Source organism: Scomber scombrus, chromosome 13 (assembly GCF_963691925.1).
Source record: "Scomber scombrus chromosome 13, fScoSco1.1, whole genome shotgun sequence".
NCBI lineage: Eukaryota > Metazoa > Chordata > Actinopteri > Scombriformes > Scombridae > Scomber > Scomber scombrus.
This window is the reverse complement of record NC_084982.1, coordinates 10,874,352-10,902,322: the sequence shown is the minus strand read 5'-3', so window position 1 is coordinate 10,902,322 and position 27,971 is coordinate 10,874,352. Positions and strand designations below refer to the sequence as shown.

At 37.5% G+C, this 27,971-nt stretch overlaps 1 protein-coding gene across 1 annotated transcript in view; it reads left to right on the top strand.

The window, feature by feature from the left end:
- The window catches only part of uxs1 (UDP-glucuronate decarboxylase 1), a 42,653-nt gene that overhangs the window by 4,254 nt on the left and 10,428 nt on the right, over positions 1 to 27,971 (top strand). Inside the window, exons 2-9 of the mRNA XM_062432070.1 lie at positions 1,068 to 1,095; positions 2,578 to 2,626; positions 11,845 to 11,888; positions 14,866 to 14,926; positions 16,223 to 16,403; positions 19,082 to 19,186; positions 20,077 to 20,136; positions 20,473 to 20,594. Of these exons, the coding sequence (XP_062288054.1) occupies positions 1,068 to 1,095; positions 2,578 to 2,626; positions 11,845 to 11,888; positions 14,866 to 14,926; positions 16,223 to 16,403; positions 19,082 to 19,186; positions 20,077 to 20,136; positions 20,473 to 20,594 (650 nt within the window). The remainder of the gene's footprint in view (positions 1 to 1,067; positions 1,096 to 2,577; positions 2,627 to 11,844; positions 11,889 to 14,865; positions 14,927 to 16,222; positions 16,404 to 19,081; positions 19,187 to 20,076; positions 20,137 to 20,472; positions 20,595 to 27,971) is intronic.

Here is a 27,971-nt window from a genome sequence, read left to right as displayed (position 1 = left end):
TCTTCCACTGCACCGTTTGTGCTTTTGGACAGAAATATTATTAATTAAATAGCTGCTCTCGGTTAAGGCCAAAGACAATAATACTATACACATAGAACCCCAGAGGCAGAGCTGTCATTCTGTCCAGTAAAAACACAAAGCCTCACTTTTCATTCAGACAAACCAATGTAGCTACAATTGTTAGATTTCATCAGTGAGACCAACATTTATCTTCCTAAAGGAATTATATCATGTATCAAAATGTTACAGGGACATTAGAGCTAGTGGTAAACTACCAAACAGCTGCACAGATCAGTTCATCGGATCATATTCTGGCTGGTCTCACCCAGCCAGCGTCTCCCAAATGTTGCAGCAGATTTATATACAGGCGTTATTTGGATAAACTGACCACATAATCTACATGGTAACTGAAAAAAATATTACAATTTTAAAAATATAAGAAAGTAAGTAAAGGCTAAAATGAACAGTCCTGGAGTGAAACTATAATAGTCTGGCTCAAAATGTCCACCATTGCCCTCGGGTATCATTTGACCACAAGGCATACTGGGTAATGCAGTCCCGGCAATGGCCCCCCTTTCTACGCCAAAACAGTGACAGGAAGTTGAAACTGAAAAAAACAAACAAAAAAAACAAAAACAAAACCCCAAACTGGCAGTTTAAAGAAGAAAAAAACCCCACAAAAAAACAAAGAGTCACATTGGCATTGATCATAATACAAAAAAGTATAAAGATAAATTAAGATAATGAGATTGTGTAATTTTCTTCCAATACAAGTGTGTCAAAGTCAGTGTTTCCTTTTTCAGTTTCAGATTTTGTTTTCAGTGCTGGATTTTCATAGTAATCCATCCGTTAGTCAGATTTCTTGCGGAAGAGTATGAAAATCTGGTGACAGATTTCTGCTCAATGATTTACAATCCACCTGTCAAACAGTTCAGTTGTAGGAGCCAAGGGAAAAGAAGAAAACAGCTAGAGCTTCTTTTCCTCTCTTCGGTTTCTCAAAAAATGATGACATGAATGTAACACCATATTATGCGCTTAATATTCATTTTCTCTTTTCTCTCTTCTAGCTGTCTGGGGAACATACACAAATATGAGGTATGATATTTAACTTCTCTGTTACCTTATTGCATGCTCGCCTAGGATCATCTTAAAATCAATTTAAATAAAATATGTGACCTTGCTCTTGGAAACTAAATTCATGGTTCTTGGCAACATTTTTCCCAGTGCCAAATTAAATGAGGTCGTTCTGTGATAGACCAGAATATTCTGTGAACAATCATTTAACTTTCACTACTAAACAGCAACTTCACAACCCTTTTTGAGCTTAAACATGCCCCCTTCAAAAATTCAAACAGTGCTTTCTGAACCCTGATAACCCAACCCTACCACCACTGACACCCTTCACAGCTTTTTCATCATCGCTCTATCAGATTGTTTCTCTGGTGTTCCTCGATTTTAAGTGGTACTGGATTTTCTCTGCACTGAACAGTGTAAAATGAGACCAGTATCAATAGATTTCCTCTGGCATAGACGCCTTTATTTGAAAGTAGAAAGACAGGAAATTGTAGGAGAGAGTGACATGCAGAAAAGTCCACCGGCCAGGACTCGAACCAGGGTCTGCTGCGTACATGGCATGCGCTCTTAACCACTCGACCACCTGCGCGCCTCAATAGATTCTTTGACAAAACTCAGAATTCAGAGGGCTCACCATGATGAAGTCACATTTTATGTGAGCAGTTGAGAGTATAATGATGTTATTTACTGGGAATCAGGGGTGTAATCTTAATCAGCAGAATCAATTTTGCTCCTTGATGTTGAGTAGAGCATATGGTGCTTCGCTCACCTCATGAAAAATTCTTCACTTTGTCCACCACGAAGGATCTTCCCAAAATTGATTCAGATTCTGTTCATAAAATATGAACGATCTGCTACTCCAATAAGTGCAAGCTATCAGCAGCTGACTTGGACTATAATTGGTCTGTTACATACATATATACAGTACAAATTGCACAGCACAGCATGTGTATTATTTGAGTTGTGACGGCTACAGTTTTTGTTGATGTTGAAAAAATCAGCAAGTTGAAAAATTAGTTAATGCAGTTTTAGAAGATGACAGCTGCACTGACTTTATTTCTTTGTTTCAAAATAGAACAAATGTGTCATTTCTTTCTCCAAGTGTGAGAGGTAAACTTGCCATGTCAAAACCACTAATGTGAATAAAATGCTTTATGACAGATTGTACGTTTTTTTTATATAATGGTGATGAATTACCTTTTTATGTTTGATATTTAATATGTGGAATTAGCACTTATATACTGTCTGTTTATTCTATCAATAAACAGTAAGCAGAGAATCAACCATATCAAGATATACATGTATTGTTACTGCAATATAAAATGACGTATCCACCATGATAGAGTATTGTACAACCTGCTCCTGTTTGATGGATGGAGGTGGTGGGGGATGTGTTGTTATCTAACCGTGTTCTTCAAGTGAGGACCTGTTTTTTCTGCCCTTGTGATTATGACTCATCATCTCATCATTCCTCTCCTTGTCTTTGTCATTCTCTCATCATAGATCAATACAAGAACACGGAGAGATGAAGATTGAGCAGAGAATTGATGAAGTGAGTTGCACTGCTTTTTTTTCTTCTTCTTTTTTTTTAACCCTTTCTTTTTTAAACCTGTAAAAAGGTCTTTCACAGCTATGTTTATGCAAGTATTTCAAGTAAATTTGTAAAGTCAAGTCAATTTTATTTGTATAGCCTAATATGACAAATCAAAAATTTGCCTCAGGGGGCTTTATAGTCTGTAGAGCAATACAACATCCTCTGTCCTTGGACCCTCCATTTTAACAGAAAAAAACTCCCCTAAAGATATGCAATAGGTGTTGCGAGTAAAGAATAGACCAAAAAAGCGGTGAGGATGGGCCAAGGGTGCCATGAGATTTATCCTATCATTGTTCATCTATTGTGTTTTCAGTAACGTTTCACTGCGTTTAAAAAAAAAATCAAGAAAATTTGCATTTTACGTGTTATTATGTTTTCAATCATAACAAAATAGAATAAATAATAATATACCTTTTATATATTATATATGATATATAAGAAATGCTGAAATGTCTCTACTCTCAACACATGACTGAATCTGAGCTGACCAACAAAACTACTCAGCTAACGGCTTCACAGATTTTGGTTTTGGTTTTGATCACGGTTTTGGCTGCTTGTTGAAGATGGATATCCATCATTGTCTGTGCATATTCACTCTCCCAAGTTCACATCTGTGTTTTTGTTTATTTTTCCTTTTACATCTTAAATATCAGCTCATTTTAATTGAAAAAAATTAAAGGAATACATTACATTATATGTTATGCAGGATTTTCCATAAAACAATGTCTAGACAAAAAATAATCCCTCTCAATCATCACTTGTGACCCATTAGAAGTGTGTGATTTTGTACCCTGCTGTCTGCCTGTATTTTATTATAAAGCCTCCATGCTGGCGACAGCCATGCCCTGGGTCATTATGTTTTCGGGTTGTCCATCCGTCCATCCCATTCTTGTGAAAGCGATATCTCGGGAACGCCTTGAGGGATTTCTTTTAAATTTGGCACAAACACCCACTTGACTCAATGATGAACTGATTAGATTTTTATGGTCAAATGTCACTGCGACCTCACACAACATATTTTTGACCATGACTCAAGAATTCATACACTAATTATGATAAAGTTTAACACAAATGTCTAATAGGATAAAATAATGAAGTGATGACATTTTATAGCCAAAAGGTCAATTTAGCTGTTACATCATAATATTCTGCAACAACACCTTTCTGGCCGTTATTCAACGCTGTAACTTAGGAACAGAAGAGACAGATTGTGACCAAATGTTACATTTGGCAGATACTGAATTGGTAATACTAATCTTGGGTGCCGCCTTGAAACTGTGGTGATTGTATAGATCCTTTGTGCTGCTGGGTTGATGATGTGTATGAAGCATACACAATTTAAAATGTATAGCTTCTTTGCAGCGCCAGCCATATCTGAGGAAATGTCTACTGTCATGGATAAGTTTTATCAGAATTAGCTTTATTTGCAAAAGCATGTGAACATATACAAGTGTTGCTGTGTTTGGGTGTTTTTGTGTATCAGCTGAACTACACACACACACACACACACACACACACACACACACACACACACACACACACACACACACACACACACACACACACACACACACACACACACACACACACACACACACACACACACAGAGCAGAGAGGCCATAGTGGTAAATAACCAAACATAGTAAACTTTTTTGTAATTTCAGGATTCAAATTTCCTCTTTCCCCCAGGCCATGTGTTTAGACTATTATGTGTCTTTTTAAAAAAATCATATGATTATCTTAACATGATCCAACCATCAGCCTGATGTAAACACACTACTCCGCTCTTAGTGTTTTCCTCGAATGTCATCCTGTTCTGCCAGGTCTCTAGAGAATGAAGTGCACTGGACGTGAGTGTCTGACCTCTTGGGGGTCCTCCTCAATGTTTCCCACAGAATTTTGAGAGACTATGGTGGTGGGGTCTCAGTCCGACCCTCTATGGGGGTCCGGGGTATGCTCCCCTGGAAGAAACTTTTGTACATTTTTAAGTCAAGTGCATCATTCTGCTGCATTCTGAGAGCAAAATTAAGAGGTAGATATTATTTTGTTCTTTAGTAATTTAATTACTGGTTGAACAGTAATGACACATCAAAAAGGTCACTCCCACAAAGCACAGGAAAGAAATTTTACCAGTTAATAAATGTTTGAAATAAACTATCAAAAATGATTAATGTCCATATTTCAGCTCTGAAACAAAGAAAGCAGAAGTGATTATCCAAGTTCAACTAGTTAATTATTATAAACATATAGAATACTGTTTCAGTAAATTTAAATTATTCTTTTTCTAGGTTTTGTTTCTTTAAATAACTAAACTAACTGTCTGCTAATCAATAAAAGACTCAACTTCCAGATGACTTAGAAGTGGATCAGGGTCAGAGTTGATATATTTTACAGATGGAAATAAAGAAGCATAATGCTGCTGCTGCTGCTGCTGCTGCTGCTGCTGTGTTTTAATTAGCATGCAGGTGTTTCAGATTCAGAGGTTTGAGGCTGAGCTGCAGGGTTGAGTGGAGGTGTGTGGGGAAGTTTATTTGTGCTGTTGAACGTAACCGCTGTAAAACAACCAGAAAATAACATTTTATTGATCTGATTCACCGGCTTTCTTACTGTCAGCGCTCCCTCTCTTCATTCACTCTCTAGCTCGCTTGACCAAAGCTAACACAACAGCGTCCTGTAGCCGCTTACTTCTGTCCCCCATTCAGTGTCCGTACCTTTTATACAAAATAGCGAAGTGGAATAGAGTAGTAGTATTGCCGCATTAAAAAGACTCTGAGAGCAGAGGAGAGCAACGCGACGAGAAGAAGACAGCAAACTATAGCTGAGGCTAACGTTAGCTGCTCCTCTCCTCTGTCTCAGAATGGGCAGAGCTGAACCCTCCGTGTGCAGCAGAGACAGAAAATTGTCACAACTTCATTTCGTAATTCAACAATATAACCCGCACAAAAGAAGATACGTCTTGTCCTATATCTTGTTTGAAAATCGTTGATATATCTTAAAAACTAAATATACCGCTCCGCCCTAAAACAACGGAACATTTTGGAGAGTGTACAGACATGATCAGCTCAATATGAAACTGTGACGGCACAAATTAGACTATTGCGGGCTGCCACAGTCTATATAATTATTGGGCAACACTGCTCCTCAACACAGCTGATGGCTGCACTCCAATTTGTCCAGAGGTTTGCAGGTAGGCAAACCATCAGCTGAAGAATGGTTGAGGAGTAGGAAAAAGTGATGATTGTGGCAGTCACAATTCCCTGAGGAGTCCACAAACACCTCTCTTAGCCTGCCATGGACCCTTTTCATCATTAGAGTACTTATGGCATTCACCCACTGATTGTCAGTTGGTTGTGCACATCCTGGCACAGACCTCCCCTTACTCCTTATTGTAATTATCAAGGGTTTGTTCAAGATCTTTGAACGCTGACACTTTCCCTGATGCTGCTGTGCTGCTGTGCTGTATGCTATTTTGAACAGTTTGTGGTATGGTGTGCGATAAAGAATACAATTGTTAAATTGTATATTTCAACTGAACATCAAAACAATTCCCACAGATGTTGCAATATTATACTATTTTTTTTAAATGAATGAATTAATCTTGAATTGTCATTCAGTAGCAGAATAAACAAATGTTAGACACTTGTGATTAACAAAACTGCAAATCTCTACAGACCAAACAATCTGCAGCAGCAGATGCATAGTTTTCCTTTTCTTCCTCTTGTAAAACGCACTTTCATACATCAAGTTTCAATGAAGGAGAGCAGCCACTTTCAAATAGCTCTTTCAGCTTTTCTGTGGATTCTCCATGAAACACCATGTTTGTGCTCATTGTGTAAGTTAACCTGAAGGATAACTCCCTCCTTCATGTGAGGATCTCCAGATCTAACAATAAAATAAAGACTCTCTGTTTGTCTGTCTGTTTGTATGTACTGCATGTATATATGTATGTACCATAAAAACGGTGTATAAATCGCACCAGTGTATAATTCGTCTATTTTGGGTGGTGTCATGCTGTGAAAAACACTTTTCTATTAAAGACTGGTTTATTTAAATGTACCAGTAGTTATTTATTTAAACACATATGTTCATACGGAAACTTTCTCAATTTACTTTTAACTGAAACATAATCAAAACCCACATATTACACCTGAAACAGTGTGTCCGGTTAACAGTTAATGGTCTGGTAAAGTAATGGCTCTATTTTCATTAGCTGCTGACACAGCTGGAGTGTGCAGTGTGTGCTTGACACAGTTGTTTATAGGACGTTATAGTTCATAAGTGTGGACGCTCACATCGTTATCTTTATTGTTATAGTTATTGTTTTTATCGTGGACAGCCCTTTACATACCTATGATCATATTCAGATCCAACCTGTCTCTGTATTTTTAAAGGTGAATAGGACACACCAGTGTATAAGACGTACCTCACTTTTAAATGAAAAAATATTGCATTAAAGGTGCGACTTATACACTGTTTTTTACGGTATGTCCTTTGCATATTTTTAGACCCGTTCATCCGTTCTTTGTCACATTTGGTTTGTATATTGCTGAGGACCCAAGGAAGAGCAGTGTCAAGTGTGAGCTCTTAAGATTAATTATAACCGTTAAATTGTTGAAAATGATCAAATCCAGACGGAGTCTTTCAGTTTTAACAGGCAAAGCTTTTCTAGCCTTTATGCTACTGGTTCAGCAGCCCAGGAATCTCACAAACCAATTGCATACATTGTAAATTACCTCCTGTGATGCTACTCAGTCAATAAATTCTGTGCATTCCGATAAGCACACAGGGGAGAGACTACATTCGAAGAAATAAGCGAGTCATAGAAAAATTATTTCACTTAGTATGCTTTAAAAATAGAAAAATAGAAAGCGATAACAGAGCTTTTAATCAAAGAATGGACAGACTCTTACATGTTCATTCTTTCTACGGGCAGTTTAAAAGCAGTATATATCATTTGTTCAGAGACTATGGCAATTGTGAAGTCCCATTATGAGACAAAGCACAAATCTTTTGAGCAAACATACTCACTCAAATAGGAACTGAAGGCGCAGAAAATAAACAGTATAAGAGCCCAGTATGATTGATCCACTTTATTTTAGAATGCACATAGCATGATTTGAACAGGCACTGCACTAGTAACAATAAATTAAGCTAACAATAACAGCTAAGATAATAAGACCGATGTTACTAAGATGTTATTACGGTTTGAGTTTGATATGAATGGGTTCTTTGTTGAATAAAAACAGGCTGAAGAATTATAAGAAAAGTGATTATAAGATCGAAAACACATGCTGTGATCCTAATGAAAAGAGCATGTGAGAAGATAAAAGGCTTGAAATAGTGTTACTCGATTATTTATTAGAATTTCATTGTGGGTAGAAATAAATTTAACCTTGACTATAAATACTGTTGGGATAAAATTATGCAATTGTGCATCTCTTCTAGACTTTGCAAATGGTATCAGACCAAATGAATCAAATTCTGATAGTGAAACAAGTCATTTCACAGGGGTTGTAATGCATTTCACAACTACTCCTTTTTCCATGATTGTGTCTGGGAAATACACTTTTTGGCCAGTGTGCATCACATGATGGACCCAGAAGTTGTAATTACACAGTTTGGCCATTATGTCAAATTGGCTTCAAAGCTCAGGGCTCGTATGAGCTGCGTTTCTGTGGTCCTGCGTCCCGACAGGGCTGACTGCAACCAATACATGATGAACCCCGACTTCCTCTTCCTCAAACAAGCAGTATGTTGTGAGACTAAACTTGTGTCAAGTCTTGAGATCAGGGAGACGGCTATGTTTTTGAAAGTTTAGTGATCGCTTTCAGCCATGTCTTATTTGAGTTACTGCTGATGAAAACTCAACATTTCCTGCTATTCCTTGAAATCATTAAAAAAGTTACAACTTTTTTTTAATATAACAGTAATTGCACTGCTGTCAAAACTATGTTAAGCACTATTCTGTTAAGGCTAATAGCTAAATTGTATTAAACGACAATTACCTATTATAGAAATGTTGAAATGTGTATTTTATGTTCTTGAGACCACTGTCTGTACTTATTGATCAATTCCCTGTAGTTGAGGTTTGCATGACAGATGGCTGTAGAAGAGTTACAGGATTAACTAGATTAAAACTAAAGATTTGAAAAAAAACTGCTCTATAGTGCTACAAGAGGTCAGAAAATCCAGATTACCTTTAATCAACACAGCTGTCTTCCCAGGCTCCGTGACTGCTCATGTTTCATTCACATTATACATGTTTAACACTGACGCAAAGTGTACTTTTACGCCTCAAGTCTATTTTCTCCCATGTGACGGATGTGACTACAATTGTGTGTTGAGCTCTGAGCACTGCCAAAATGCAGGTGGCCTGTGTAAACACACAGACGGGGGACTGAAACTGCAGCTAAGCCTTTGTAGACACTGCGTCAGAGTCATGTATATTCTGGAATATAACTTTTGGTATCTGGACTGATAACATTTTTTCAGGGACTGTTTTGCCTTGTCAGATGTATCATAGTAATTATGTGGCATTGTGGTGAGTATGACATGCAACGTGCACTCTACTAAACCCAGCGAGCCTGCAGAACACTGATGGACCAGCAGGAATGTAACTAAAGAGGTTGTAAGGGCCTCATACAAGAGAAAATGCCCTAATAGCTGTGTGTGGTTATATCATAGTGGTAGGGCTGTATTCGAGTCCTTGACAAATCCAAGTCCAGGCAGCTCCAAGTCAAAGTCAAGATCAAGTCCAAAAGTGTTTGAGTTTGGGGAAAGAAAAAAAAGAAAGAAAAACAATTCCCATTTTGCCCGAGGGGGGGAAAAAGTAATTATAAATAACATATTATTTCACAGTGTTGCTGGTTAACCCTGATATATTTCCACCAACGGTTTGTATTCAGGGCTGTATTGAAAACTGACAACAGGAAGGTCATGTTCTCAGCTTCACATTCTACACTGGCATGCAAATTACTCATGGTGTTTTGAAGACTGATTAAAATAATAATTGCCCAACATCTCAAATGTTGACCTTTCTCAGGTACATACATGTACATCTATATATTTACACAAATGAGATTAACATGATATAGTATATGATCGATATACATGTAATAGATATAATAGATATATTTTTAATGATATATTTCACTGCAAGTCTTTCATGTAATACCATTTTATTACTTATTCTTTATGATTGGATTTAGCCATGATTTAATATTTATTTAATTTTTGCTAGTTAAGTGTATTATTAATATCAGTACTCACTTGTAAATTTACTACTATGAGCATGTCCTTGTAATTCATGATATATGAGCTGGAGTCTTTGTGGTGTGTCACAGCCTAGGTGTATCTTACTAACAGTGTTGCACATTTTGATGACTTGCAAATGTAGTGTAATTAAGGCAGTGTTAAACACAGCTGAACCGACTTTTCTTACATATAGACACAGAAGCAAAGGAACACAGATAGAAAAAGCGAGAAAGAGCTAGCCTTGCCCAAGACTAGAGACTTAAAAGTTGAGACAGGGGACTGAAACCAAACACCCTTAAGACTGATTCAAGTCCGAGATCATAAAAAATGGACTCAAATACTATGCCCTATGTAGTAGTATCCTAGTTTGCTATTGACTGATCAATTTTGTAACAATAGGTTACTTTAAAATCTTAAAATCTTTAAAATGCTGTCTCCACTACGAATGTTTGATAATGATTTAAATTGATAGCGAATCAAGATATGTGAAATGTTGCTGCTACTGCTTTGAATTTGAACTTTAGTTACTTTCTCTTACCATATCTTGACCTGATGCCAGGCATTCCCATTACATCTGACTTGTTAACATCATACATTTTTCATGTACAATTATTGGGAAATTACTGGTGGAAAAGCACTGCAGGCATGAACATGATGTTTTCAATACTTTTCTAATTACATGTTATCTTTTCGCTTAAGCCTTTAATGACATGATTTCATTCATCTGAAATGGAGTCTTTTTCTGGCCCGCTGTTTCTGCCTGATGGTGGTACTGTATCATCAAGTTATCAAAGGACTGACATTGCACTGAGAGTAGATGTGGTACTAAGATATGGCAATTACCTAACTCTCCAAAATGCCAACAGCTCTTTTATCAGCTGTATCCTGCAATGTGAATGAATGAGCATATTTTTATGTGGTGGAATTTACATAACAGAACCAAGATGCACATGTACATACACACAACTCAGATGAAAAGTCAGCTACATAACACAAATTATAATTAGCTCTGCGGCTTATCACATGTTGCAGGTGCTGGCTGAAATAATTTCAGTTTGTTATCAGACTGACCTTAGAGTTTAAAGAATTGACTTTTCTGAGAAATCTGTTACATATCTGGCAGCCTTACCAGCAATGTTCTGTCTCCTTGAAATCATTATGAACTACAAACTACAGTGTCATGATCATTTTACATCATGACCATGATAAGAGGTGTAGCTTGCAAATGGAGCTGTGAAATTATTATTTCCTAGAAATTAGGAAAGAGCTGAGAAGGTCAGGTTTTATTACTGTGCGAATTTATTTTAAATGACTTTCAGTTTTCATTGGTCATCTTGAAATTCAAGCTTGGCTCAACTCTTCTATCCGTGATACTGTGCCAGTCCTCGCTGCCATCATATGTTAGTATCTAAGGTCGAGTGAGCGTGGAAGTCTGATGTGTTTTAAGGTTATTTATGTAATTGCCCTATAACAAAGTGATATTTGACAGGAGCGTAAACAGGATGTGGCAGGGTGCTATTGGGATTGTCACTTTCTTATCACAGACTTACTGTTGCATCATCCAAGAGAGAGAAGGGGGGGGGGGGGGGGGGGGACTAAACTGTAAATAAATGAAAGAAAAAGTAGATTGCAAAGAGAACTGCAACACCTGTTACATGTCTTACGTGGTCTGCTAAAATGTTCCCATATTTATTCTAATATTTGACAGCTTGTTCTGTAGAATAATTTTTTTAAATTTTAGAATAAGTTTTGCTTTTTGTATAAATGAACATATAGAATTTGTAATGTATAAAAATGTGTAGGAAAGGCCTACATAAGTAAATTAACATAAAAACAACATTAAATTACCTGTATTCTTACATGAACATCATGATGTGGTAACACAGCATTCAAGAGTAATAAAAACCTCTTCTCCTCTCAGGCTGTGGCTCCTCTCAGAGAGAAGATTCGTGATCTGGAGCAAAGGTATGTTTTGTTTTTGTGTCGTTTTTTAGCACATATTTATACACGCATATGATCTAGTAGTTCTTTGTAAGGAAGTCTGACAGTATCTCTTCTTACTCTCAATACAAGCGTATCTCTATATTCCAATACAAACTCGTTTATCCAATGGAAGGGTCTGGTCTAGTAATTAAACCTATATTATACATATGTTGTAATTACTACATTTTGTTAATTTCCTTCAATTTAAACCAAAATCCAGAACAGAATGATTATACCATCTAAATAACATGAGCTGTACCATGTTAGACCAGACCATTTTTAAGCCCACTGAAGAGCAGCAAGCTGTGCTGATTTTCATGGCTTTCCTCCACAGTCACCAGATCTCAGCACTAAGATATGAAATTGAGAATGTGTGAAAAAGGATAGAGCAAAACATATTGTAGTATTAGATGTTATGCGGTGCTTATGGTTACGTGACTTCAGCACAGTTGGCTATCTGTGAATGAAACCCATATACTAAAATATTGCAGCTACTAATGGCACATAAATCCATGTAAGCCTTATGTCCCTACTGCGTGTTGCTTTCTATAAATCTGCAATACACCAAAGGATTACTATACCCTTTAAAATGAAAGTACCGTACAGAGACGTTGGAAGTAGGAGTCAGGGGTGTGCAACTATCAAAAGCCTCCCTTTACTGCACCAAACAATAAAGAATTGGTGCTTAAATTAGTTTGACTTTCATTCATCATATTTCCTTATAACATAAAGAATATTACAGCTTAGTGATGTGCTTGTCAGAAATGATAAGTCTGTCTCCTGCTCAGAGCACTTCATGCATCTTTAACTATGTAAACAGCCAGGCCAATGGAGTTTGCATCATCTTGAGGGGCTCCTTAGGAACCAAGAAAGAGAAACTGTTGACTCATGTTAATAAAGTTTAATATTACATACAGTCCCCTCCAAAAGTATTGGAACAGTGAGGCCAATTCCTTTATTTTTGCTGTAGACTGAAAACATTTGGGTTTAACATCAAAAGATGAGACAAAAGATCAACATCTCAGCTTTTATATCCAGGTATTTACATCTAGATCTGATACACAACTTAGAAGATAGCATTATTTGTAACGGAACACCACATTTTTAGGTGAGCAAAAGTATTGGAACAGATAGACTTAAAATAGATTAAAATGAATAAGACTTAATATTTAGTTGCAAATCCTTTGCTTGCAATAACTGCATCAAGCCTGTGACCCATTAACATCACCAAACTTTTGCATTCTTCTTTTGTGATGCTTTTCCAGGCTTTTACTGCAGCCTCTTTCGGTTGTTGTTTGTTTTGGGGGGTTACTCCCTTCAGTCTCCTCTTTAGCAGGTAAAATACATGCTCTATAGGGTTTAAGTCTGGAGATTGATTTGGCCAGTCTAAAACCTTCCACTTCTTGCCCCTGATGAACTCCTTTGTTGTTTTTGTAGGGTGTTTTGGGTCATTATCTTGCTGCATGAAGAAGGATCTCTCAATCAATTGGTTGCATCTTCCTTTAAAATTGGCAAACAAAATGTTTCTGTAGACTTCTGAGTTCATTTTGCTGCTGCCATCATGTGTTACATCATCAATGAAGATTAATGAGCCCGTCCCAGAAGAAGCCATGCAAGCCCAAGCCATGACATTACCTCCACCGTGTTTCACAGATGAGCTTGTATGTTTGGGATCATGAGCAGATCCTTTCTTTCTCCAAACTTTAGCCTTTCTATCACTTTGGTAAAGGTTAATCTTTGTCTCATCAGTCCATAAAACTTTGTCCCAGAATTTTTGAGGCTCGTCTCTGTACTTTCTGGCAAAATCCAGCCTGGCCTTCCTATTCTTTTTGCTAATGAGTGGTTTGCATCTTCTGGTGTAGCCTCTGTACCTTTGTTCATGAAGTCTTCTGCCAACAGTAGATTCTGATACCTTCACTCCTGCCCTCTGGAGCTTGTTGCTGATGTCACTAACAGTTGTTTTAGGATCTTTCTTTACAGCTATCACAATGTTTCTGTCGTCAACTGCTGTTGTTTTCCTTGGTCTACCCGTTCGACGTCTGTTACTTAGTACACCAGTGGTTTCTTTCTTCTTCAGGATATTCCAAATGGTTATACTGGCTATGTATACCGGCCAATGTTTGTGCAATGGCTCTGATTGATTTTCCATTTTCTCTCAGCTTCACAATTGCTTTTTTTTCACCCATAGACAGCCCTCTGGTTTTCATGTTGGTTACACCTCTAACTATAATTAACTAAGTCTGCACAGGCAAAACCCAAATATAAAACTGAGCGTAGACATTCAGCGCTATTTAATGTTTGAATAATCAATGTAATAGGACACAACTGGGCAACAAAACACACTTGTCACTCACATGTTCCAATACTTTTGCTCACTTAAAAATGTGGTGTTCCGTTACAAATAATGCTATCTTCTAAGTTGTGTATCAGATATATATATAAATACCTGGAAATAAAAGCTGAAATGTTGATCTCTTGTCTCATATTCATCTTTTGATGTCAAACCCAAATGTTTTCAGTCTACAGCAAAAGTAAAGGAATTGGCCTCACTGTTCCAATACTTTTGGAGGGGACTGTATGCTGTAATATATTATGTGCATTCATAAATACAAAACAATGAATGAAAATGTCTGCAATCATAGAAAACTGCCTTAAATTATCCTAAAAATTGTTAATCAAACACACCGAACACTTCCATGTTATTGAAAGAATGAACAAATTGTATAATATGGAGATGACAGGAATCTTTCAGCATCTTAAAAGATGAAACATAGTGTGTGTGGTTTTTTTTTATAAAAAACTAAACATAATAAACTCTTCTCCATTAGTCAATCATGACATCATTCAATGAGTTACACCTATAGGATTGTTTGAACATGTTGCTATGTATTTACAGATAACATAGATGTGGTTCTGTTTTGCTTACTTCTCATGAAGTTTTGTTTTTTTTCTCTCACAGTTTTTCTCAGAAGTACCCACCTGTGAAATTTCTGTCAGAAAAGGATCGGAAGAGAATTTTGGTATGCCAGAAACGCACAACTTCAAATGCACAATCACAATCGCAGCAATCAATATACTAACACCATACATCTAAATTTAGCCGCTTTTTGACACAACCCCCAATGATAACATTAGTCCGAACATTAGTCATTTCTTTATTTAACCTAAACATAAGAATTTGATCCAAGGAGTTTGTACAAGTGTTACACATCTTAAGATTACCTTCAGATGTTCTTCAAGACATGATGTTTTCACACAATTTAAAGGTAAATTAGGGTTTTTTACAACCTGTGTCTTATTTTTAGCCACACTAGAGACAGTGATAAGGTTGGTGTGTTTGTCTGTCAGTCAGTTGGTTCACTACTTTGCTTTAAACTAAAATATCATCTACTGGATAGATTGGCACAAAATGTTACACAAATTAATGATCCCCAGATAAATTGTAGTGATCCCCTGATGTTTTATCTAGTGTCACTATAGAGTTTACATTTAGTATTCGTGAGTGAAATGTCTCAACAAGTATGGAATGGATTATCATGAAATTTGGTACAGACATTGATCTTCATATCTGGATGAACTGCTTTAACTTTTGGTGACCCCCTGACTTTTCTTCCAGTGCCACCAGAATGTCAGCATTTTTATTTAGTTTTTAGTGCTTATTAGTAAATGTTAGCATTGCTAACATGTTAAACTAAGATGTTCATGGTAAACCTCAGAATGTTAGCATTGACATTGTGAGCATATTAGCATGCTGTCATTTGTATTTAACTCAAAGTACTGGTGTGCAATAAGCACTAGACTTTTGTTATCTGTTGTTCCTGAACAGGTGACCAATAATTCATTAATTTAAATAAAAATCCCATTTGTTGCAAGGTTAACACGTATTGATGACTGTTTTAATTTTGTGTATCATTCGTGTTGGCGTAATTAACATTGTTTTCACCAAGTTAATTTCTGAGATCTGGGAATGCAGCAACATTGCTAAAAAGAAGTCAGATGATGCAAGAAATGTTTTAAATGAACCACATTTCCAGTGCTGACACACTGCACTTGCAATGCAGAACCTATGAGCTTCATTTTCATTTTATTGAATAATAGGTCTATTTAAATAATATGTTTAGCTCATAGATTTTAACACTATAAACAACAACAAATATTGCTTTATTTATTTAGGCTTCATTGTCGCCTTAGTATATTGAAATTCTGATTAAACACAAATGCAAGTTTCCTCACGTCACTCTCTGTGGTGTTTGGAATACTGTTATGGCAAAAATATCCTTCACTGATGTTATCATACATGTGTATTCTTCCACTAGATTACTGGTGGGGCTGGTTTTGTGGGTTCCCACCTGACTGATAAACTGATGATGGATGGACATGAGGTGACAGTGGTGGACAACTTCTTCACGGGGAGGAAAAGGAATGTGGAGCACTGGATTGGGCACGAAAACTTTGAACTCATCAATCACGACGTGGTGGAGCCTCTCTATATTGAGGGTGAGGGAGAGAGTACACATGGATAGAGATAAGCGGTTTTTACTTACTGCTATGAAGCTAAGTAGGACCATCTTTACCAGAGTCAACTGAAAGTTTTCAAATCATGAGAGAACCAGAAAGGGCCTAGCTCGCCTAAAAAGTGATCTGAACTCCCCAGAAAGCATTAGTTGAAGATTAAACTATTGATTGTTACAACTTTAAAGGTAATGACATGTCAATGTTGTGTTTTCAACTTGTTTCTGCTGCCCCCCAAATGGCCAAGAAATCAGTAATTGGAGGTTTAGAAATCAGATTACTGCAGCAGTAATCTGCATGATTACCCCTGGGTTCTATTGAGCTCAGGCCAAATTGAACACATCTATTATGTGTATGTATCTTCATTTATTTAAATTAGTGTAACAAAACAATCATCCTTTACTATATTTGTGATAACTAAAGTCCTTTTGAAAAGCAACGGTCAGTTCTCTACCTCTGCGAAATGTTTGCTAAAGCAGCAATTTAAGGTCATTCAGATGTACAAATTGCTCTCAGCATATTGCAGTTGTATCTGGCAAATGATGGGGTAAACGGTAATGGCTAATTTTTTCTTTACAATGCAGATGCTGTACACAGCTCACATAATTTGCTCCTGATTGCCATACTGGAGAGACTCTTGTTATATGAGCAAACAGAAACCTTAACACACTCATGGTGCAGGTTTAATGCTACAGGTTCAGAATTTTCTGAGTTGTCCTCCGTTTATTTTGTCCAACGGGGTGCATATCATATTTACGAAAGGAACTGCTCTCCATAAGGAACTCATTGTTTAAAGATCCCTGCCAGATATGTTTAAGACATAAAAAAATACTCTACGTTAAGTAATGATTAGTGTAAAATGTGGTTTTTCCACAAAAACATTGCTAAAAAGTCTTCAAATGACTCCTTCTCCCTCATTAAAAAATCCTTATGAATATGCCAGGATTTCTCATTTCAAAAGATGTGTCCTACTTCACTGGGAAGTCCACTCTGTTGTTTGTGCACTCAAGACTTCAAGTTTCCATTTCACATTTGTGTAACTTGTATACTGGACCATGACTGGCTTCAGGGTAGTTGTTATGTCACAGATCATCCATGCATGTACAAGCTTTAAACTCAGATTTAAGGTGAACACAGAAAAAACCATCCTTCAGCAGGTTAATGTGAAAATGGCCTTCTAGTGTCAAACTTTGCACATACATCATTCTGTACAGTGAAGCACAAACACGTAAGTGAGTAAGAAGAAAAAAAGTACATTTTTGAGTGAAGGAGAAGTCCAAAATCCTCTGTATTCTTTTATTCTTCAATTTTCCAAGGCTTTGAGTGCCATCTGGCACTTTGTAATGGTATTATGCAAATATTAAAATGTGAGATGCATGGGGTTTTGAAGAGGAGCTTCCAGGCTTTGTTTAACTAATGTCAGGTTTTATTTCTGCACTGTAAATCACTACAAAAACATAACCAAAAGCAGACATGGGGAGACTTCTTGGTACTTCAGGATGACCTTGATGAAGGCCACAAACCAAAATGCGTTGGTCTAACAATAACATTGTTCTATGTACTATGTACTGCAAGTGTTGCTGGAGTCTTGACCTCTTTAGAGTTGTTGCTGCTTGCCATTGCACGAAAGTCTGACATCAGTGTCTCTATTTTCTGGGGGAAATTTCAAATAATAGAGAAAGGTTGAGAATTGAAATTGAGCAAGCAGTGAAAGAAGAAATAGCTTTGAGTAATGGATCGAGAGGTCAAGTCTTCAATAGCTATAGTGACTGTTTTACCATGTTCCAAGTTCCTAGGACACTTACTCTTAAGTATCTGTTTTGACTCGTGTTCCACTGAATTAAATCCAGTTGTATTGTCAAATCTAATGTACTCACAAATCCACAGGAGGCAGTAAATGCTGAATGAAAATGTATTTGTAGTGACATTAAGCCTGGGTCATTACCAATATGTTATGTACATGTTACACATTGTACACTGTCAAAAATGTGTTTCAATCCAAATGTATTTGCAGATTCCATTAAGTCCTAGCAGCATGTTTTTAGGGCATTAATAAAAATGTGCAGCGAAATTATCTTACAGCACAATCCACTGTTGCAAACAACAAAATGTATGTAAGTGCATTCTAGCACGAAAGAACACAAAAATTGCAAGTATTTACACTTATAATCCTCAAAATACACTTGAACTGTACAAACACTGTAGATTAACTGTTGCATGAACTTAAATACATAGATTGTATGTGATTACAACAGAAACAATTGGCTCTGACGATAGGTGATGAAATCGGGTTAAAAGACGTGGTGGACTTAGAATATTGGATGAGTGGAAGTGAATTGGTGAGAGATGTTGAGAGAGAGTATTTACCTTGAAGACATACAAGGCAATAGATTTGTCTAAGTGCACATAATGTTCCCTCAAATTATCAATGTTATTAACTAACATTATTACAGAAAACAACAGAAATAAAAAAAGTCTCCTTCCTTTATGTTGGTAACTCAAAGGATGACTAATAGTAAATTTATTCAAGTCAAAGTTTCCAAAAGCAGCAGCATTAAGAAAATTAAACACAGGAAATCTTTCAGTTACACTGTCATTTCATTTTGCTGCAACTAATGTGCATTTCAAGGTTAGATGATTCATGTTCCTTCTGCTCTCCACAGTGGACCAGATCTATCACCTGGCTTCTCCAGCCTCTCCACCCAACTACATGTATAATCCCATCAAAACCCTCAAGACCAACACCATTGGCACTCTTAACATGCTTGGTGAGTAAATTAATGCTACTGACTGAGTTCATACAGTATAAGTGTGGGACTGGTTAGAAAGACAAAGCTAAATGTAAAATGTCCCTAAGATGTATCTTTGTAAATTTTTATGAAAAACTTCACTCTTGAATGAACTTATCACATTAACACAATTACCTTATTAGCATATCCACTGAACAAAATGTACGTCAATTAAGCCTCAACTGCATAACACAAAAAAATACATCATTGATGCAGCCTTTGAGGGAACTGAGAACACTCATCTTCCTTGATATTGTTTTCCAAATGACCATTATTATCCATCAGTGCAACTGCTCCCTCTCTCACACAGATGGCAAATACTGCATTATCATCGCAGCTCTATCTGTAATGGTCCTGCCCTGTGTAAAGAAAGCCATTATGAAACGTTATGCTACAGACACCTACTTTGCAAATCCAAAATCCATTAGTTTAATTGATAGATGAAGCCATGATGCCACTGGATGTCTGAGAAGGGCTAGCGATGACTGTTTTGTGCAGATTGAGGATTTTTTTCTCTGTGATTCTTAGCAATGTGAGGTGTATTTTTGAGAAGCATTTTATAACACCTGTTTTTATTGTGAATGACAGTAGAAAATAATTCAGAAAGCTGTTTTGGCTTGACAATTGTAAGGTTAAGTATTGTGAAAGCACCCTATAACAATGTAATACATCTAGAGTATACTCAGACTGTTGCTGTGGGAAAAAAAAACATCTATCACTGTGTAATTTTGTAGATTGTGCAGCCTTTGCAGAGGTATGCGCTGTCTGACAGCTTTGTAATGTGTGCATTTATCCAGCTTCTATTGCAGGATTTAATCTCCCTTGTGCTTAGACAGGAATATTATTTTCACTTCTTTGTTTGTCTTCAGGCTTGGCCAAACGTGTGGGTGCCAGACTTCTCCTGGCTTCTACTTCTGAGGTTTATGGAGGTAAGAACATGGCTTCCTACTCACTCATTCAAGTGCTCTTTACATAACCCGATGTTATGGTTAGCCTTGTTTAACAGAGAGCATTTAGGACTCTAAGTCATTATCCATACTCCCAGAAAGAGTCAGAATTGACTACTTGAAATGATTACTTAACTAAAACCTGCAGGTCACTGAACCTTTAGTGGTTTGTACTAGTTGAGGTATTTTCTTTGACAAATTTACAAGAAAAGAAAAGGCATGGTATTTCAAATGAGCCTTTGATTCTCTTTGCAGAAAGCTGATTTGATTAGCTTTAAAAGTGTGTCTTGAAATGTTGCCAAAATCTTTGTTCTCTAGACCCTGAGGTACACCCCCAAAATGAAGAGTACTGGGGCCATGTGAATCCTATTGGTCCTCGAGCATGCTACGATGAGGGAAAACGTGTAGCAGAGACCATGTGTTATGCCTACATGAAGCAGGTATGATCACTGTAACACTCAAGTACACATTAGAAAAAATAGAAGCCTGAGACAGGTGATTGATGGTCATGTTAGTTACAGTGTGACTTCATCATGTATTGATTTGTTCTTCTTTTTTTCATCAGTAAAGTTGTTTGAAACAATACTACAATTCTTCAATGTAGCCATTAACCAAATAGAAAGAGAAATAAAACCAAGATTGAATAAAATATTGTAAGAGCACAAATACACTTAATATACACTTAAGCCCTTTGGATTGTTATCTGCTGTAAGGGAGCTACCCTGGCTTTCTCTAGAAGGAAAGCATTGTGGACTAGGGATGAGCGATGCCAAACTTTTTCAATTCGATACGATACAGATACTTTCGGTTACAGTTTTACCAATACCGATACCGATACTTTACTACTCTTAAATGGATATTCAAATCATATGACACATGCTGGCCATTAATAATGAATTTATTATAACTAAATAAAATAAAAATTTGTGGGCTAATACATTTTAAATGCAGGACATTCTATAGAAATACTATGACTAAAATAATAATAAAATAAATAATTAAAGCATAAATATGAATGAAATAAATTACCAACAAAATAAAATGTTCATATTTGCAAATATACATATATGTATAATTGCAAATATGCACGTTTTATTTTGTTAAAACGTGCATATTTGCATATATATATAATTATTTTCCTAATTACCCTCATGTACCAACCAGACGGGGAGTTCCGGTCCTCTGAAATGATGCCAACGCGGAAGTAACTCAAAACTGCATTCTATCAAAAGGCAATCAGGGGGCGACCGTTTTGGTGTCAAAAGGACTTCCGTCTCTATACAAGTCAATGGAGAATTCACCAACTTCTCACTTGATTTCTAACCTCAGTAAACGTTTTCAAAAAGTGTTAATGGTCTCAATCGCTAGTTTAAAGCCTTCTTCAATGCAATATGATGTTCATTTGTGAAATTTTGGCCTCCCTGATTTTATATTTGACGATAAAGCAGGGTATGCATTATGGCGTGGCTACGTCGTGATTGACAGGTTGATTGAGTTTTGTGGTTATAGTTAGTCGTAACAGCTAACTTGGTTAGCATCACCAGGTTGCTGGTGTAGACTGTGGTAGATCCAGCCCTCGCAACCTCCCCCGCTCCGCCTCATGCCCCTCCTGATGCCCATATAAGTAGAATCCATGTTTGTTTTTTTTTCGGCATGCACCTGAAATTTTCAAGATGGCACTGCTCAGATCCGATACTATTGGCCTCCGAGCAGCATTCCACAAACCAATGTGTGACGTCACGGATGTTACGTCCATTTCTTATATACAGTCTACGGTACCAACACAATTTAAGACAAGATTGGTGACATTCCTAATATTTATAATGGTAAATAGACAGACCAAAATCTCTGCCAACTCTCTGGCAGCGGTAACAGGCTTAATATCTAATAACAGTGCTATCCATACCTGGATATACTTTGCCTCAATACTCTCCTGCAGCATCTTTTGTGGGACAGCGGGTGGTACTGGTGCAGCAGACTGGGTGTCATCTTTTTGTTTTTGCTCAGCCTCTTTATGACTTTCAGGGTGAGTTGTTTTTAACTGTTTAAACAGGTTGCTGGTATCACTGCTGTGTAGCACATCTTGTCACCAATAGTGCATCTCGCTGTAGTTCTGACTACAGATGAAAAGTAGCACCGCACGGCCCCACATGTCCTTTCTATCATTCTCAGTCTCTCACATTTGTTGTGGAAGTGCACATGCAGCATGCCATGTGTGCGTGCAGCTGCAGCTGAGCGCTCGCTTCTCATGCAGTCCTGAGGATACCACAGTCATGTGACATGGGCCGGGTTATCGCCGGGTTGTTTGGACACAAACATTACACAAAAGTACTGAAAACGTTAGGAAGTGATGCAAGCCACCTCCGTTTTTTAATAACATTAGCATCGATTTTTAAAAAAGAGATTCGATACCAAATAGGTAGCTTGTATGTATCAAAGTATCGATACCACAGTATCTATCTGCCCATCCCTATTGTGGACCAGTCTTGATTCAGTGAACAGTCATCTACATAGAAATGACACAACTTTCTCAGAGTACTGACTTTTGTTGTCTTCTGCACTTCTTCTCAGAGCAAAACCAGCACAACTTCCTGAAAACATTGTACCAAACAAATGCACTATCATTCCATATTCCTTTTAATATATTCCTGTGTGTTTTCAGACCATTAGGCAACTATAAGAATTGTAGGAAGTGTGAGTCATTTGGAGTTAGGTTAACTTTATGGTACATTCCTATATCTGCCACTGCGACTGGTTTCTGTTAAAAACATGTGAGCTCTCCCAGCAATGTAAGGTTTGGACCTTATAGCAGTTCTTGATTAAATGAGGTTTCTTGAAATTGCACAGAACAAACACAATATGAAGTTTGTGTGTGTTTTTGGGGTTTCTTACACAATGATGCAGTAAATACTGCATTTTTCCATTTTGTAGATCATCTTCCGTGGGTCCAGTGTTTTAGGTGCATTCATTTCAGTCTAGTATCTTTATCAATATGAGTCAATATAACCTCTTGTAGGTAATCCCGTGCCTTCAGACTTTCTGATGCAGGAATTTGAAACTGGGATTTCATTTTGAGCATAGGCTTCTGGCAATGTAATGAGGTCATCCTCCTCCAGGTGTGACACTTGGGGGCCTATTTTAAGGATCTATAGCGCATGGCGTGAAGCGTGTGGCGCAAGTGCCTTTTGGGCGTATCCAAATCCACTTTTGCTATTTTAACGGCGGAAAAATGGTCACTGCGCCAGGCACATGGTCTTAAAGGGTCAGACTTAAGTCCCCTCATTAATCATAGGCGTGTTTTGGGCGTAACACGTGGTAAACCAATCAGAGTGTCTTCTCCCATTCCCTTTAATATCCAGGCGCGCTGTCACCTTGGCGGATTGTTAGTTTGATGGCGGATTTACCAGGATTGGTCACATGACTACATTGACAGTTTCATTGATCATTACTGTGATTGACTGATTCTGATACATAGTGGCACGTCATTGTGACTTTTTTTTTAATATGTTGATGTACATCATAATACGAATTCACATTGTGGTCCTTTTATTTGTGATGTTTTGCATGTTTGTGTGCTGCTGCGTGCCCGTGTGTGCGTAACAGGCACAGTGTCTGCGCACTGCGCACCCGCCTATCTAGGAGCATATTGGACTCTTGATGATGCGCCCTTTAACAGTGACATATGCGCCAGTGACTTTAGACCTGTTTTTTTTTGGTCAGTAGCGCAATTGCTTTCTTCTGCCTCAAAATAGCAAAGCGCCACCAATGCGCCTGACCACACCTCATTTTGAGACCAACACGCCCATAGGTGTACTGACTGGTGCAAGTGCACTTGCTATTTAGACAACGTGGGTGCAGGGCGAGAAAATGACAACTGCGCCGGGGGAAACTAACAAAGACACATGCACCACGCTCGCCATCCACTGTGCACCGACCGCAAGATGGGGCCCTTGAACTCTAGGGAGCTGTCAATGATGATTCTCTTGTCCAAAGATCTTCAGAAAACTCCTTGTTTTTCTTTTTTCTTTTTGCATTTAGCAGTTTTTCAAGGGCCAGTGTACGAACATAAAGTTCGTATTCCTCAGTCCAGAAAAGCAGCAGTCTTAGACAACATCCACATTCACTTTATGAATGGGTATTGTAAGTCATGATGTGACCTTCCCTCATTTGTCACACCGCTGTCACGTGACCCCTTTCCAGAAGAAAGCAACATGATATCAGCCTTGACTACGGATGGTTAATTCAACATGGACAATGAATTACAGGTGTTTCTGACCTTGTTTTCTAAGCTAGCAGCTTAACTGTGCTTTTTTATAATCCTTCTACTGCCTATATGAACAAGAGGAAAGAGATTAATTCAAGTGATTTGCAACAATTTCTATGTGCAGTGGTGTTTTTACAATTCAAATGCAGTTTAAATAATAGACCAAGTAAAAGACTACATGTGCATGTAGTCTTTAAGCATCATTGGCAACTCACTGTGCCCTTGGAATATGTGTTTTGATATTGCAGAGTATTTAAGCTTGTATAAATGTTGTATTGTCTGTATTTGGAAACATACACATTGACACTGAAAATACAATGATGGAATAGAAAGACAAAAACACAATTTTGAAAAGCATTATCCGAGAGGATTCTATGTAGAGCAGTCACATTTATCTGCCTTGTCATTGTTTGTCTTCTTATCAGGAGAAATTATGTTTTGCCTCTGTACCAGCCCTGAAATTGAATTGAATTGAATTGAATACCTTCATTGTCATTGCACGACAGTACAACGAAATTCGAGTGCTCGTTCCCTTTGTAGCAGGGGAAAACATTCAAAAAAACATTAAAACAACAACATTTGTCCATTAAAAAAACATTAAAGACAACAGCATGCATACAGTCTGCACAACCCGTAGTGAATAAATAATATTGCACTGTCATAAATATATTGCACTGTTCAAGAGTTCAGATATTTAATGGCACTGGGATAGAAGCTGTGAGTGAGTCTGGACGTACGGGCCCAAGTCTAGCTTAAAATAGAAAATAAAAACAACCTTATAGAAATATAGCAATATAAAGCAAGTGTGACAGAAACAAATGACAAAAACTTTTTACACATCTGCTCATATCAATAACTATAAACATGCATGAAGCAAAATAAAGAACGATTCAAAAGGTAGAAATGTAGGCTAAATAAGACACAAACATGAACACCACTTGAAAGTGTGAACCATAACAAGAGGAGCTCTTTGTTGATAGATTATCCCTTTACAGATGCGTATATTCTCTGTAGTTTCTGTTCAGTGCAGGTGGACTTCCGTGCTTGCCATGTGCAGGCGAACTGTATTCTTGGAGAAACCCTCTTGTGGGTGTGTGTCCATATGAATAGATTTGGTTGGTGTGCAGTGAGCATGGAGTCATACTGAACATAGTGAGTGTGAACCCACAGTATGCTGCACCAGCAGCTTGATATTAGAGTTCAGACAGTCCATTGTTGATAACCGCGAGCCCACTGGCTGCACAAACTCATCAACGGTCACCTCTAATCACTGAGGGAGCCACCTCTTAATGTCCAGTTCCTCCTGTGCAATGGAATCTGTGCAGAATTTTCTCTTGAGTTTCTCTCCTGTCACCACTAGACCTCCTTACAGTTCTTGCACGAGGTAGCGTTGAATTTTTGGCATTGTTTCGTCACCATAACTGCAGACGCTACAATCCTCTGCAACCCCGTCCCCATCCCCACCCAGAAAAGACAACAACCCAGTGTCAGGTGAGCTGGTGATCGATTCCACGGCTACATCGCCAGTCTCAATACCCTTGGATATTGCAAGAGTAGCAGGAGATCTTCCTCAAATGGACCCTCAGAGCTTAAAAAGAGCAAGACTGATGTGATTCATTTGGCCTTTATTTTTGTAGTCAACTGACCTGTGAATACAAAATTGTAATTTCAATTAGTAATGCATGTGTTCACTTTAATGCTGCAGCTCGTAAAATACTTTTTGATAAATTTTTCCTGGTATTACTTGATTGACGCCAGCCTTTAATGATCAGATATGACTGACTTTTCTTGCCTTTGCTTTAGGCAGGTGATATTTATTTATCTGCCTCTACTTCTCCTGGCCTGCTTTCAATATCCAACTGTCAGTCATTTGTACAGAAAGACAAGGATATCACCTATTCCATCTATTGCTCAGTCATGTAATCAAAATTCATTAACATTTCAAAAGTGATGAGTATAGGTTATGCAGTGGATGAAAAATTATGTTTTACCTGCTCCTCAGACAGAACGGAAACATAAAGAGAACGAACTTTACAACAGTTGATATCTGATTGTCAGGTGGTTAGATACATTTTAAACAAAATCTTACCAGCAAATGCAGATCCTGAGCATGTCGTGGAAACGTACATCGCAGTATTGACAGTTCTTTTTTGTTTCTTTGATATGCTCACTGATACTGATAATTTATACTCTTACTTATTGGTATGCACTCCTCCATAATTTACGCTGAAACCTATTAACTGTTCATTTTTATTACAACAACAATTATGAAAATGTCTAGAGGTTTTGCTGCTAACAAAGTAAACTTCAAGTCCCACTCAAAACCTAGTTTGTCTTATTGTTTTTTCCTTTGGATGTTTCAGTGTCACAGTGCATAATGATCTATGTATGGATGTGAGACTTTAACATTTGAAGGCTGTTCTCATGTTCATCTGTTAAAGAGGAAAAGTTTCTCCGTGCTCTCCTTAAATCTTGTTTAACAAGTGCAAGTACAACACCTATTGTTATATCACAACTAGCTTGGATCCAAGGTGAATCCTCTAATGCATACAATAAGAATGAAATACTTTTCAATGACATAGGAGACATCGTGTTCAACCGTTAAACATTTAAAATGAAATATATTTTAATATTCATAGAATTTGGATTTTTCAATGAGGGAGAAGGATGTCATTTTTTAATGTTTTAAAACATGTCTGGAGAACATCTTTAAATAAGACTATAGAAGGGCTGTAACCACAAGGAAATAAACAGCAGCAGATAATTGTTGATATGTGGTCATTATGTGACTATTTTTAGAAACAGCAGGACTCGCCAGTACTCCTTTATTCATTTTATGCCAAGTGATCATGTTATCCTCCTCGTAATTTGAATGAATATGATACCTTATTACTGTTGTGTGTAAATGCTGTTCCCATCAGTAAACATTGAATCTCAGCCTCAGCATCTCCAACAAGCCTACATGTGGTGAACATTGGTCTTATATGCTCTTGCTAGTTGCCATTTACCGGACTAGATAGACTGGTGAGTGGATGTCTCGGTCATAAGCCCTCTCTTCCAGATGGAGGTTCACCTATGGAAAGCAGTGACTCAATTTATGTGCAAATGTGGATACTTCAAAGACCTCTAACACATGAGATAAAGCATTCTTAATGTGCATGGCAAATTCCAGAGCAGATAAATGCTGGTGGTGTTGCTCTCTGAGGTTATTAACTATGAAGTTGTTGGGTTTTTTTTATGGTAATAAATGTTGACTTGAGATTGGCTCGTCACATAATTTTGTGCAACCGTGCTGATTGCCAACATTCAACTTTGCCAGTGTCACTCGTGTTAGATGCAACAGCTATTATGCTCATACATCTTCATTTACTTTGACTCAAATGTCAGGCCACCCTTCCAAGCAGTTTAACCAGTGCGTTATAACCACCACACGGTTTCCCACACATTCATTTATTTGTGGCAGCCTGCCACAATAAAACTTTGCCTTCCACAAATTGATTTTCTATTCTTGAAGCTGCTCACCCTGGTCTCGTGCTCTCTCTCTCTCTGATAT